Source organism: Sapajus apella, unplaced genomic scaffold (genome assembly GCF_009761245.1).
Source record: "Sapajus apella isolate SASKATOON/1434 unplaced genomic scaffold, GSC_monkey_1.0 scaffold38, whole genome shotgun sequence".
In the NCBI taxonomy this organism is placed as follows: domain Eukaryota; kingdom Metazoa; phylum Chordata; class Mammalia; order Primates; family Cebidae; genus Sapajus; species Sapajus apella.
In genome coordinates, this window is record NW_022436978.1 from 14,856,074 (window position 1) to 14,869,976 (window position 13,903).

The window sequence follows — 13,903 nt, forward strand, 5'->3', positions numbered from 1 at the left end:
CACAACTCTGTGAACATACTAAAAACGACTGAAGTATACCTTAAATGGATGAATTATACAATGTGTGAATTCTTAATAAGGCTATTATTACAAGTCGCTAAGAGGAAAAATATTCTTGGTGCATTTTGGCAGTAGTACTCCAACACATCGTGCCAGTTTAAATTCCCACCAGCTGTGTTTCAGATGGCTTCAAGGCATGCTTTCCTTCTTGGATGCCTCTGTGAATGAAGGCCTATTTGACTTTGTCCTTCTTAAAGAGTGGAATGGAGCACCATGCTGTATTACAAATGTAACTGGATTGGGTCAGACCAAAAGCATTACCCACCACTGAGATGTCTATATTTTACAGCTCCATATAATCACTTTTGCAACTGCTGATGAAAATTGCACTTAAAATTGAATGCAGCCTGGACCTGTCTAATCTCTAATTAGTCAGTTGCTCCTTGAGAGAAAGAAAAGCATCTCATGCTTTATGACACCTCATATGTAATTTATGCTCCACAAACACTTAAAGATGATCTGTGAACACTCAAATTGTGAAGGCATTCAAGAAAACTCACCACAGAATCAGAGGACTGAAGTGAACAGCTGCTGGCCTGGGATTTGGTACACGGTGATTCTTTAATTAAGTATTCCACAAAGTAAGAAGGGCCAACCACCCACTGTTATGAGACAAGAGTAAGACATAAAAATCAAACATTTCGCCTGGGGAAAAGACCCAGGTTTGGCAGCATGACATCTACAGAAACAATATGTCACCAGAGGCATTGTCAATGCACATATCTGTTCTGCAAATCCCCACGCTGATTAAGCCATGTTCCATGATTTAGTTATTATGTTTATAATCGCACACCTTTCTTCCCTTCTTTAAGATTTGAATGGGCCCTAAACACCTTATTTTGATTAGATGATTTTTCCTTATGTAGAATTGTCTTTTAGATTTTTCTGCATATGAATGAAGTATCAGGCCAGGTGCAATGGCTCATGCCTGTAATCCCAGCACTTTGGGAGGCTGAGGAGGGTGGATTGGTTTGAGTTCAGGAGTTCAAGACCAGCCTGGACAACATAGTGAGACCCCATCTCTACAAACATTAGCCAAGTATGGTAGTATGCACCTGGAGTCCCAGCTACTTGAGAGGCTGAGGTAGGAGGACTGCTTGAGCCCAGGAGGTGGAGGTTGCAGTAAGCTGAGATGGTGCCACTGCACTCCAGCCTGGGTGACAGAGTGACTCTGTCTCAAAAAAGAAAAAAAAAGAGAGGGGGGGGGAAAAAAGAAGGAAAGAAATCAACATAATCTAAACACAAATGAGCCTTTATTTTCCCTAATCCATAAAATTCAAGACCCACTCTAGGCCTTAATGTAGAATAAAAGTTATGTTGTAAAATGGTCCATGATCAGTCAGGTATGAGAAGGTAGCAGTGAGCAGTGGACCTATGGACAATTCCCTAAGGAGACCAGGAGTCCATTTCTCTTCTTGCCTTAAGGTTGGGGAAGCAAAATCAAGTCACCTGACTCTTGTAGAAATGCCATGGAATAACTTAGAAACTGAAACATGATAGACTGTGTATCAGGTCTACCAAAGTGGGGAAAATAGAGAAAGCTATTTTGGTTCTAATCAAAATGAGTGCCTTGACATTCTCCTCTCAGCTTAGGAACCTACAGCAGCAGTTATGAGATGCACTGTATAACTGGCTTGAGCATTTTAGCCTCACCTGGCTAGAAGCCTTGGTGATTTTGAAGAGAGAATACTGCTTAGATGTGCTTCCATTGTTGTATTTTGCAAGAGACTTGATGGCAGCCTCCAAAACTTGGGGATATGAAGAGTCGGTAGGTAAGGGGCTTGGGCAGTCAGGACACATCATGTGAATCTTTCTTCTCGAAACTGTTGATGCCAATAACATACATTTTTAAATATTATTGACTTTGAATCCTATAAATCATATGACTGTAAAGAGGCAAGGATGGGGCAAGGAAGACATTTTCTGGAATAGAAGTTAGCTGTCAGCAGTGTTTTCCATAATGACCGTGTATTACTTTCACAATTAAAAAAGAGAACAAAGCAAAGCAAAGTTTTCACCTCACACACATTTACTCTGAGAATTTTGTTCAAAGACACGTGATGTAGTATATTAATATAGGACCTTTTCCTCCAACAAGTTCAATATCTTTTCTCATTATTGACTCTGTAAAGTAGACTGAGTGTCTTAAAAGATTGAGATTTCATTGCTGCCGTGTCATACTTACCTTTCAGTCCCTAACACCGAACATCATATCTGATACATAGAAAGTGCTGAGTAAATGCTTGTAGAATGAATGGATAAGTGAATGACATAGTAGAAGGTGGAAGCGCATCCTGTTTGGTTAGAAATGCAAGTGAGATCTGTCAAAGGGTACAAATTTACAGCTAGATAGGAGGATAAATTCTAGTGTTCTAGAACACTGCAGGATGACTACAGTTAACGATAAGATAAAATTCCAAATAGCTAGAAGAAGAATGTGGAATGTTCCCAACACAAGAAGGTAATAAAGCTTTGAATGCAGTCTGGACCTGTCTAATCTCTAACTAGTCAGTTGCTCCTATACTAGATGGATATACTAATAACCCGATCTGATCATGATACAGTAATTATGGAAATATCACTATGTATGCCACGAATATGGATAACTATTTTTTCTCAATAAAAATAAAAATAGATTTAAAAAAATAATAAAGGAGGAAAAATGCGAGTGAGCCAGAAAACAAAATTGGTCAAGTCGCTGTGTGACTGGTTAGAGTGATCACACCAAGTACAGCCAGAATTTCTATTTGGGAGGAGCTGAGGGCAGTAAGCCTCGTGTGGAAGGCAGGATGGAGAATTTATCTTGAAGCTGCTTTTGCAGAGCAAACACATTGTTTTGAGTGATTCTGTGTTTATCTGCATGTATTTGGGGACTGGGGGAGAAAATGGGGGACTTACATCCACAGCTTGTCACACCTAAATCATCACCACCTATTACTTCCTGACCTCCCATAGCTCTGATATCTATGACTTCCATTTAAGTCCTGAGACTGTTTACTACTTGCTGTTCTAATTTATCTTAGCTGAATCCTGCCTTCATAACCAGGAACCTTAAACTGTGCATAACAAAATGTTTGCTCGCTTGCCTTGTTATTCAAAGCAACCAGCAGCATTCTTATCTCCTGGACCTTATTAGAGATACAGGATCTCAGGCTCAGACCCAGACCTATGGAATTAGAATTTACACTTTAACAGGATCCACCAGGGGAGCCACACACAGGTAGTAGTTTGACAGGTGACCAAATTCCGTTTTCCCTCACTATGGTTGCTCTCTTTCCAAAGACTTTGCCTTGAAAAAAGGAAGACCCCAAGTAAATGCATGTACGTATTTCAAATGTCATTAGTTTCAGCCTCATTTCTAGTCCATGTATTTACTTAACAACATTATTGACACCTTCTACATGGTGAGAAGTAAGGAAGGGCGCAGCAAGGAGGAAGAAAGGATAAAGGATAAAATATTCTTTTTTTTTTATTGCATTTTAGGTTTTGGGGTACATGTGAAGAACATGCAAGATTGTTGCATAGGTACACACATGGCAGTGTGATTTGCTACCTTCCTCCCCTTCACCTATATCTGGCATTTCTCCCCATGCTATCTCTACCCAACTCCCCACCCCCCACTGTCCCTCCCCTATTTCCCCGCAACAGACCCCAGTGTGTGATGCTCCCTCCCTGTGTCCATGTGTTCTCATTGTTCAACACCCGCCTATGAGTGAGAACATATGGTGTTTGATTTTCTGTTCTTGTGTCAGTTTGCTTAGAATGATGGTTTCCAGGTTCATCCATGTCCCTACAAAGGACATGAACTCATCGTTTTTGATGGCTGCATAATATTCCATGGTGTATATGTGCCACATTTTCCCTGTCCAGTCTATCATCGATGGGCATTTGGGTTGGTTCCAGGTCTTTGCTGTTGTAAACAGTGCTGCAATGAACATTCGTGTGTGTGTGTCCTTATAGTAGAACGGTTTGTAATCCTTTGGATATATACCCAGTAATGGGATTGCTGGGTCAAAGGGGATAAAATATTCTACATGATATAAGACATGAGACCCCAAATCATTATGTGTTCCCTGAGTAGTTTAGGCAAAGCTTTATGTGGATGTATATTACAAAAGCATCATTCCTTTCTAGAATAGAGAACATTGTAGAAGAAAATGGTGGTGGTCCTTAAAGAATAGGTGTGTTCCAAGGTCAGAGGTCATCAGAGGAGGGCAGTCTCAGCAGAGGGAGAGGCACAAGCAAGATGCAGGGACTGGAAAGTGCAGTACGTGTTCAGAAAACCGTGTGTCATCCAGTAGAATGGAGTGTAGAGTTGGTGTAGTCTGGGAAGTAATGGCAGAGATAGCAAGAAAGGAAGCCTGAGGAACAGTCTTAGAGATTATGCCATTTATGTCAGACTGCAATTTTAAGATCTGATGCAGGATATAAATGTAGAGGTAATTTAGTAAGATTAATTGTGGGAAGAGGAGGAGTAGAGGATGAATTTCAGTAGGGAGGTAAGTACTGGAAATATTAAGAAACTGGCATTAAGAATAAACAGCAAATAAGAATGAGAGATACCCTATACACTCTTGGCAAAGCCCCAGTTAAGTACCCTTTTCCATACTTTATTAAAATTAACAAAATCATAGTGATTTCTTACCTGGGCGAAGAGTACAGTTATAAGCAGCTAAATAGAGAACTCTACTTGGGTTGTTCATATAAAATATTGCTTTGCATTGACCATAAACCTGAAACCAACAAATACATTTTATGACTAGTGAATGCAACTATGAGCTTTAAAAATAACTCCAAAATTAAAGTCAGACATTTTCTTTTAAAGTAATTAGAAACTTAAGATCAAATTTTGTGGTTTTGGTTGGGAGGAACTGCAGTTGATGATCAAACTGTTTAACCTTTTCCTAGGACACAGCTAGAATACACTTCCCAGTCTCCCCAGCAGGTGTGACTGTGTATAACTGAGTGCTAACCACAGGAAGGTGAGCAGAAGTGAGGTGTAACCACTTCCAGGGTCTCCCATGTTCTCACTGTCCTCTATGCCCTTTCTCTGTGCACAGCTTGGTGCAGATGAGCAGGTAACCAGGGAAGTCGTGAGCTGAAGCTGGCAGAGCCTAGAGCCACGGTGTGGAATAAACTTGAGTCTCAAATCACCCCTGGAGCAAAGCCCCTGTCTAACCCGGAACTTCTACTTTCAACTTTACACATGTGAGAAATGAACTTCTGTCATGTTAGAGTCAGTATACACTTTTTGTGTATGTGTTTTAGTAGCTAGTGTCACCATAACAAACATAATTCACAACAGGATATTCACTTTTCAAAATCAAGTTGGGTGCAATTTGACCAACTGGCTACATAATTAGGAAAAATATCTTGATCAGATAGTTTGCTTCTAAACACTAATATCACAATCCTGCACTCATATTGTAAAGTTTTATATCAGTTAATGAAAATCACCCCAGGATAATTAAGAATTAAATGAAATGGATTATCTATTTTCAAGTCTCTTCTATGATCATCTTTAAAAGATTAATTCTGCAGCGCTTTATATTCTGTGGTTTCAGGAAATCCTTACATGGCACCCTTGAGAGCTTTCATACTGCAAGTCATCCATTTTCCTCCCCTCAAACCTCACATCAGTGTCTATTAAAGCAAAACAAAATCAAATAAAACAAATAGACAAAGCTCTACCTCCATTGCTTCTGCAGTCTACATTAACCCCACATCCAGGATACTCACACCTCAGGTCTTTTTCTCACAATTTAAACTCTGGTTCAGAGCCTAAAGGAGGGTCTTGGAGGAAAAAAAAGTCTTGGGGGCAGCCTTTCCATTCTGTTCCGTATGACCTCAATGGGACTTCTCAGAAACACTTCTCATGAGTTAAACTTTGTTCTTTCTAGAGCATTAAAATAAACTCATGGGCACCTGCCAGAAGATTATAAAGTGGGACATTTGAAAGATGGCAGACATTGAGCAACCTTGACACTGTAGAAAGAGGCACCTACTTGCCTTCCATAGGGCCCTTAATGGTTTATGAAAACAAGCACTCACCGATTTATGAAGCAACCTCACTGTGCAGTCTTGCCATGCCTTCTTACTGAGAACATGGCAGTCAGTCTCAAGCACATCGAGTGTGAGATAGAACAGAGATCCCAGGCCATCCTGTGGGAAGGGGTGGAGAAATGCAACATGTTTCACAGGAAGCAGAAACCCAGAAAACTGCACACAAAAAAATCCCTGCTTTATGGGAAAGCCAAAGGATGTTTGTAAGATGCCCTATTAGCCCTTTAACCCGACACAAGTGTCAGAATAGGATCACCGTTAACACTTGTTTTTACTAATAGCAAGTACGTTGTCGATTACCCTGGCAGAGGAGAACAGTGTTCTCAGCAGGGTTTCCAATTCGGAAGGCACCTCCCATCATGTGACTCTGGGCTCCCTTACCCTGGCCAGTCTCTCCAGCTTGCCCACATGCCTGTTACTTGCCTGTCTGTGCTCCTGGGCATCGTTCACTCGGTTGAGGCTCAGCACATAGCCATCCTTTCGGTCTTTGTTAATGTCCTGCAGGGCAAAGCCTGCAACTGCCAGCACATCTGAGTCATTGCAGCCCCGGGAGAGCAGAGGCAAGGGATTGAGAACCGGCCTGGGTGGAGACACTGCTCCACAGCACAGGGCTAGCGTGCAAAGAGCCAGGGGAAGGAGCAGATCCATTCTGTGGAGAACAAGTCCAAGGATGGCTCAGTTTGTGGAGCTGCAGGGACTGCCCGGCTTGTAAGGCTCTTTAAGGCAGACTTGAGCAGTTTTGTTATAATTGGAAGGGCTAATCAAGTTTACCTTGAATTCTGAACTTGAATTTTCCTAAGTCAGTACTTTGGATAGAATTTGCTAATGATTCTAACCTTAGACCCTTGAGCAACCTCATATCCACCTGTGCATACACACAAATTTCAGTTTCCCAACTGTTTCCTGAGAAATCATAATATTTGTTCAAGTCTCTTATGATTAGATTCTGATTTGCTGGTCCCTCCTGAATAGGAATATGGAGGCCTGCCCCATACACCCCCTCTACCCTAGCACCTTTGCTGTGGAGATCTCCTTAGCCACTCTAATAGTTATCTCAGGTCCCAGTGGTGCTTGAATTCAGACTTCCTGGCTGACAGTCTGTGTACAAAGCCCTTGTTAGATCAGGAAGGTGGTTGAACCCCACAGTCATCTGCCAGAAGCACAGATGAGATTCCTTAAGCCTTTTAGCCATCTGGGTGGAAAACGTTCTACTTATTGTCATTTAGGTTATCTTTAAACAATGGCTTTACTTAAGGAGAAAAAGTCAAAGAGACATCAAAAGCTCTCTCATCATATTTCAAGCCTATTCTTCCTTTTATATGTATGGAAGCAAACTTATTAAGAGACTAAAACCTGATACCCTTGCTAAGAGAAAGGTACTGTAGGGCAGGTGGGTGGGAACACTACAAACACAGTGATTGGGACTATTGCCTTCTTTTTGAGCTTTTATTTGTGGTTCAGAAAGGTTCTACTTATTGGAATCATACAAAAGATAATTATCTTTTTTTAAATTGCATTTTAGGTTTTGGGGTACATGTGAAGAACATGCAAGATTGTTGCATAGGTACATACATGGCGATGTGGTTTGCTGTCTCCCCACCCCCCACTGTCCCTCCCCTAGCTCCCCCCCACAGACCCCAGTGATGCTCCCCTCCCTGTGTCCATGTGTTCTCATTGTTCAACACCCGCCTATGAGTAAGAACATGCGGTGTTTGATTTTCTGTTCTTGTGTCAGTTTGCTGAAAATGATGGTTTCCAGGTTCATCCGTGTCCCTACAAAGGACATGAACTTACCGTTTTTTATGGCTGCATAATATTTCATGGTGTATATGTGCCACATTTTCTCTGTCCAGTCTATCATCAATGGGCATTTGGGTTGGTTCCAAGTCTTTGCTATTGTAAACAGTGCTGCAATGAACATTCGTGTGCATGTGTCCTTATAATAGGACAATTTATAATCCTTTGGATATATACCCAGTAATGGGATTTCTGGGTCAAATGGAATTTCTATTTCTAGGTCCTTGAGAAATTGCCACACTGTCTTCCACAATGGTTGAACTACTTTACACTCCCTCCAACAGTGTAAAAGTGTTCCTATTTCTCCACATCCTCTCCAGCATCTGTTGTCTCCAGATTTTTTAATAATTGCCATTCTAACTGGCATGAGATGGTATCTCAATGTACTTTTGATTTGCATTTCTCTAATGACCATTGATGATGAGCATTTTTTCATATGTTTGTTGGCCTCATATGTCTTCTTTTGTAAAGTGTCTGTTCATGTCCTTCACCCACTTTTGAATGGGCTTGTTTTTCCCTTGTAAATCTGTTTTAGTTCTTTGTAGATTCTGGTTATTAGCCCTTTGTCAGATGGGTAGATTGCAAAAATTTTTTCCTATTCTGTTGGTTGCCGGTTCACTCTAATGATTGTTTCTTTTGCTGTACAGAAGCTCTGGAGTTTAATTAGGTCCCATTTGTCTATTTTGGCTTTTGTTGCCAATGCTTTTGGTGTTTTAGTCATGAAGTCCTTGCCTGTGCCTATGTCCTGAATGGTTTTGCCTAGATTTTCTTCTAGGGTTTTTATGGTGTTAGGTCTTAGGTTTAAGAAAAGACAGTTATCTTTTAAAAACTTTTTATTTCAACAAAAAAACATATCAGCAATAGTTTGTCATGAGAGAAAAGAGACAAAGTGGAAAAGAAGCCTCTAGATGAAGTTATCATAGAAGGCGATCTATAAAGTCCTAGTCCATGAGGTAAGTAACCATCCCCTCACTCTCTCCCTACTTTAGCCCTTCCCCTTCCTCCTGTCTCTGTCCAAGAATTCTGTGTTCAAATAAGTGTAGGAACTGCTGCATCCCTCTGTGTGCTTGCTGGTATACAGTGGTAGCTATTGGGTAATCCTGATAGTTACTTGTAACTCAACAAGCACTTACTGAGCAACTCCACAAATGCCAGGAACTGAAATAAGATTCTGGGGGAATCAAGGATTGATAAGACTTCTAAGAGTAATAAGATACAGTCTGTTATAGTTTAAATATGTCCCCAAAGTTCACATGTTGGAAACTTAATCCCAATGTAACAACGTTGAGAGGTGGGATCCTTAATAGGTGATTAGGTCATGAGGGCTCCACCCTCATGAATGGATTATGCCATTATCTGGAAACAAGTTCCTGATAAAAGGATGCATTTGGTTCCTTTTTCTCTTCCTCTCACCCATGTGATGCCTTCCATCATGTTATGATGCAGTATGAAGGCTCTCACCAGGTACAGCCCCTTGATCTTAGACTTCCCAGCCCCCTAAACCATGAGCCAAAGCAATTTCTGTTTATTATAAATTGCCCAATCTGTGATATTCTGTTATAATTACACAAAACTGACTGAGGCACAGCCCTAATTAATTCCTGGAGGCAAATAGTTTTTGAGGATTGATTTATAGACTCAAATCTAAAGATCCCAGTTCTGTAGACATGGGCTATAGGCATTGTTTTCAAATAGGAACAATACTAGGAAAATGGGTAAGGAAACCAGACGTTCAGATTCTGGTACAACAAAGGTTTAGCTTCAGCCAGTGAGGAGACAAACATTCATTGAGCCTGAGATATGTACAGAAAGAGGCTGGGAAGGATGTGAGGCCTCAGGACACAGAACAAAGAGGAGGAGAGTGGTCTGGGGCCTGAGGAATGTATTAGACTTGTGTAGGTGAAGGCCATGAGTGCAACTAAAATAAAAGGCAGGACTCAAACAGATAAAAAGATCCAATAACATGGAACTTGTGCACCACCACCTATGCACCTGGGTTTCAACCCAGTCTCAAAGAACCTGAGCCGGCCTTCTCCTAGGCTGTGGGGTATGGGCGTCCTGGGAGAGGAAGCAAGGGAAGAGGCCAGCCTTCAGTGTCAGGCAGTCTTGGGTTTAAACTCCACCTCTTCCACTGCACAGTAAGAGGGCCTGTGACACTGGGTGTGCCACAGAGTGTTTAGTTTCCTTACTCATAAAACAATGGCACTCCCAGCATATGCATACATGCACAGATGCACCTGCCTGTAGAAAGAGGAGGATAGAGTTCCTCTTTCCCCAGAAGCCCAAGCCAGGTGTTGGGTTTCCATCGCATATGGGAACAACTTTAGTATCAGCATGGAAGTTTAGTTTTAGCACAGGAGTGAAGATCAAGGCTGTGGAGATAGAGCAGTCTAGGCTTTGTCAAATACAGTGCTGTCTAATGGAAATAAAATTTCTGGGAGCTGCTTTCAAAAAGTAAAAAGAAACAGATGATATTAATTTTAACAATGTTTTGCTTAACGTATCAATCCAAAATATTATATTTTCAATATGTGAATATGAAAATTATGAGTGGGACAGTTTACAGTCTTTGTTCCACAGTGGCATACCCCAATTTGGACTAGCCACATTTAAGATGTTCAAGGGGGCTGGGCGTGGTGGTTCATGCCCGTAATCCCAGCACTTTGGGAAGCCAAGGTGGGCAGATCACCTGAGGTCAGGAGTTCAAGACCAGCCTGGTCAACATGGAGAAACCTGTCTCTACTAAAAATACAAAAAAAATCAGCCAGGAATGGTGGTGCATGCCTGTAATCCCAGCTACTCAGGAGGCTGAGGTGGGAGAATTGCTTGAACCCAGGAGGTGGAAGTTGCGGTGAGCCGAGATTGCGCCATTGTACTCCAGCCTGGGGAACAAGAGTGAAACTCCATCTCAAAAAAAAAAAAAAAAGATGTTCAAGAGTTGCATGTGGGTACCTCATTAGACAGTCCAGGACTAGCTTTTGGGAGTTTCAGGCCCCTCCCGTGTAAAGAGGAAGGTAGCAGGAGTCTCTATTTCCTGAGGTTGCAATATGGGCTTATCACAGGTGTGCAAAGGTGCTTAGCATAGCCCTGGTGCACAGGATGGCCAGGGACAATGTCCGAGGACAGCTGTCCATGCTGTGACTGTACCCTGTGGTCCTCACTTTGTCTCCCACAGAGCAGATTCCTATGTGACTCTGCCAGTGGTCTTTTTCTGGTCCAGCAACAGGAAAGTGGTCACACTTGAATGGATGCACCACCAGGTGAACCAGGTTAGGAGAAACAAAGCTGATTTTCCTTGAGTGAGGAGGGAGAGGCAGGGGGCTTCCTGGTCTGCTCACCTCCTGACACAGGTGTGATCCAGGGCAGCAACTTAGAATCATTGATTTTAGAACAGGGAGAGGTCAGACAGATGAGACATTGTTGGCTGCGGAGCTGAGAGAGACAGCACACGAGATTAGGTGTCTGGAGATTAGAAATCCAGATACCAAGTCTTGGCCTAAGGGGAGGGGGTTTGTACTTAGCAAAACTGTACAGCAGCAATGGCTTCAAAATACCAGGTGAGTGCTGCCTGGTTCGTAGTGGTCTCTGCAGCTAGTTGCTGTGTTTCTCTCTCTTTTCCCTTTCCTCCTTTTATCTTTTCTTCCTTCCGCAAATACTGAATGAATATCTACTCCATCAACTGCCAAAGCCTAGCACTCTATATGACACTGATAAGTCTCGGTGTGTGCCCAGCTCTATGCTAAACACTCTGTGTTTCTTAGGTAAGCCCATGACCAAGCAAGGCCTGTAGGTACCACTATTATTCCTATTGTATAGATAAGGAAACTGAGGAACAGAAAGGTTAAATTGCCTGCCTGAGGCCTTACAGCCAGGGTTTGCCTCTAACCTGTATGGCTTCGGAGAAGAAGGCATGGTTCTGGACCTCAAGGAGTGGATATTAGGAATGCACCAGGGGGAGAAACTAGTTCTGCTGGGGAAGTCAGGACAGGCTTCCTAGAGAGGATAACATTCACTCTGGGGCTTGAAGGAAGAACAGAGTATGCCTGAGGGGCAAAGGCAGGGAGCGTATCTAACAGATTGTTCACTTTTACTGCAGGAGCTGTAAAGGTGAAAACTGAATCACATTGTTTACTTTACACTTCCTTCCAACTTTTGCAGCTGTCTCCTCTGTCATTGGGATAGTATTTGCTGCTCCCAACCCACCTGCTGGCCTCAGGGCTACCTTTTGGCAATCTGTCCTTGACTCCTTCCTGAAGTACCCTATGTTTGGAATCTCCCTGTCCCTCGTACTTTTATCAGCCATATTTGGATAACGTATGGAAAACATCAAAATGTTTAGAGAACACTTTTCAGAATCAAAAATATTCTTAGGGCAAATCTCCCTTATAGCCTCAAAAGTGGAATTTCCTCCACAAATCCCTATGGCAGTATGGCTAAGAGCACAGGGGTTCAAATCCCAGCGCCACCACTCATCAGCTGTGTCCAAGGATGGGGTTCTCACGCTCGCTGAGGTTACAGCTAATCCGCAGGATGGGTGTGAGGACCAGGTGGGATTTTATACACTAAGTGCCTGGCAGGCAGTTTGCCCTTAGTACCTTGCCAAAGAAATTCTAAAAGATAAGAAGGGGGCAGTCAGGATCTTCAAGCCATATCTCATACTCACAGTTGTGCTGGTTTATGAAAAGAGATGTCAAGGATGCGGTAGGCGCAGTCTCAGGGAAGCAGCCCCCAAGGCAGGGTCTCAGCTTTGCCAGTCACACCTTCAGGGTTCCTGAGGACCCAGAGTTGCTCAGGCCTGGGGGTGAGTACACTGACCCTATACACAGGCAACCGATGTATAAGCCAGAAGCCAGTTTGTTAATTTGCACTGGAGACTGATGCCTCTTCTAGCATCTCTCCAGCAGGGCTGGACAAATGCTGACAAATTCTTCCTCTCTGATTGTCCTTTTATGTCCTGCAAACAGACTGCATCATCTGGATTCCAGTGCCAGGCATACACCCTGAACCCTGAATTGAAGGCAGGGCAGAAGGCTAAGCTTTAATTCAGTACAGTCTTTTTCTCAGGAGCTGCCCTGCACCTTGCACAGATCTGGGCTCTTTTCAAATTGCCTCACTGGCATCTTTACAAGCCAACTCAGAGAGTGCATCCACCCTATAGACAAACTGCCTCACCCAGTGGTGCTGGTTCTCATGGGTGTCACTCCCAATGGGTAGTTTTATTGCCAAATTCCACCATTACCAGTACTACCCACACCCTGACCAAAGAAGAAAAGGGGAATTAACACTGCTGCATTGCCTACTGTATGCCAGCTGCTGTGCTAAGTGTGAGGTATGCACATTTCATCCTATGATTGTTGGGAGGTATCTTCATTCCATTTGACAATCATGTCACCTGAAAGCACGTGTCCTTTCAAATGCCCTACATGTGATAACATTTGCCAAATTAACAGAACCAGGATCTAATGGCAAACCACGTTCTCATAAAGAGGTTACAGCTCTGGCACATTTTCTCTCAGTGGAAACTCAGCTGTGATTCAGTTGCTTCTTTCCTGGATTTTTCCTGAATATTGGAGATTTTTAAAGTTCTGATGAAGAAATAAAAGTATATGGGTACAATAATTAACTCAAGATGGATGAAAGTTTTAAATGTAAGACCTCATACTATAAAAATCTTAGGCCCGGGTGCAGTGGTGCATGCCTGTAATCCCAGCATTTTGGGAGGCCAAGGCAGGTGGATCACCTGAGGTCAGGAGTTCGAGAGCAGCCTGGGCAACATGGTGAAACCCTGTCTCTACTAAAAATACAAAAATTAGCTGGGTGTGGTGGCACACATCTGTAATCCCAGCTACCTGGGAGGCTGAGGCAGGAGAATTGCTTAAACCTAGGAGGTGGAGCTTGCAGTGAACCAAGATCATGCCACTGCACTCCAGCTTGAGGGAGAGAGCAAGACTCCATCTCAAAAAACAAACAGAAACAAGCAAAC

At 42.7% G+C, this 13,903-nt stretch overlaps 1 protein-coding gene across 3 annotated transcripts in view; it reads right to left on the reverse strand.

Annotated features, from left to right (window-relative positions):
* FETUB (fetuin B) overlaps nt 1-12,872 on the reverse strand; it is an 18,684-nt gene extending 5,812 nt beyond the window's left edge. Inside the window, exons 1-6 of one of the 3 annotated variants that reach the window (XM_032298326.1) lie at nt 12,584-12,872; nt 6,547-6,772; nt 6,112-6,222; nt 4,706-4,793; nt 1,714-1,883; nt 561-662 (exon numbers count right to left, since the gene is read on the reverse strand). In XM_032298326.1, coding sequence (XP_032154217.1) covers nt 561-662; nt 1,714-1,883; nt 4,706-4,793; nt 6,112-6,222; nt 6,547-6,771 — 696 coding nt within the window. In that variant the 5' untranslated portion in view covers nt 6,772; nt 12,584-12,872. Of the gene's footprint in view, nt 1-560; nt 663-1,713; nt 1,884-4,705; nt 4,794-5,635; nt 5,704-6,111; nt 6,223-6,546; nt 6,889-12,583 lie in introns of those variants that run through there. The other 2 variants (XM_032298327.1, XM_032298328.1) reach the window with 2 other exon arrangements.
* Between the last annotated feature and the right edge of the window lie 1,031 nt (nt 12,873-13,903).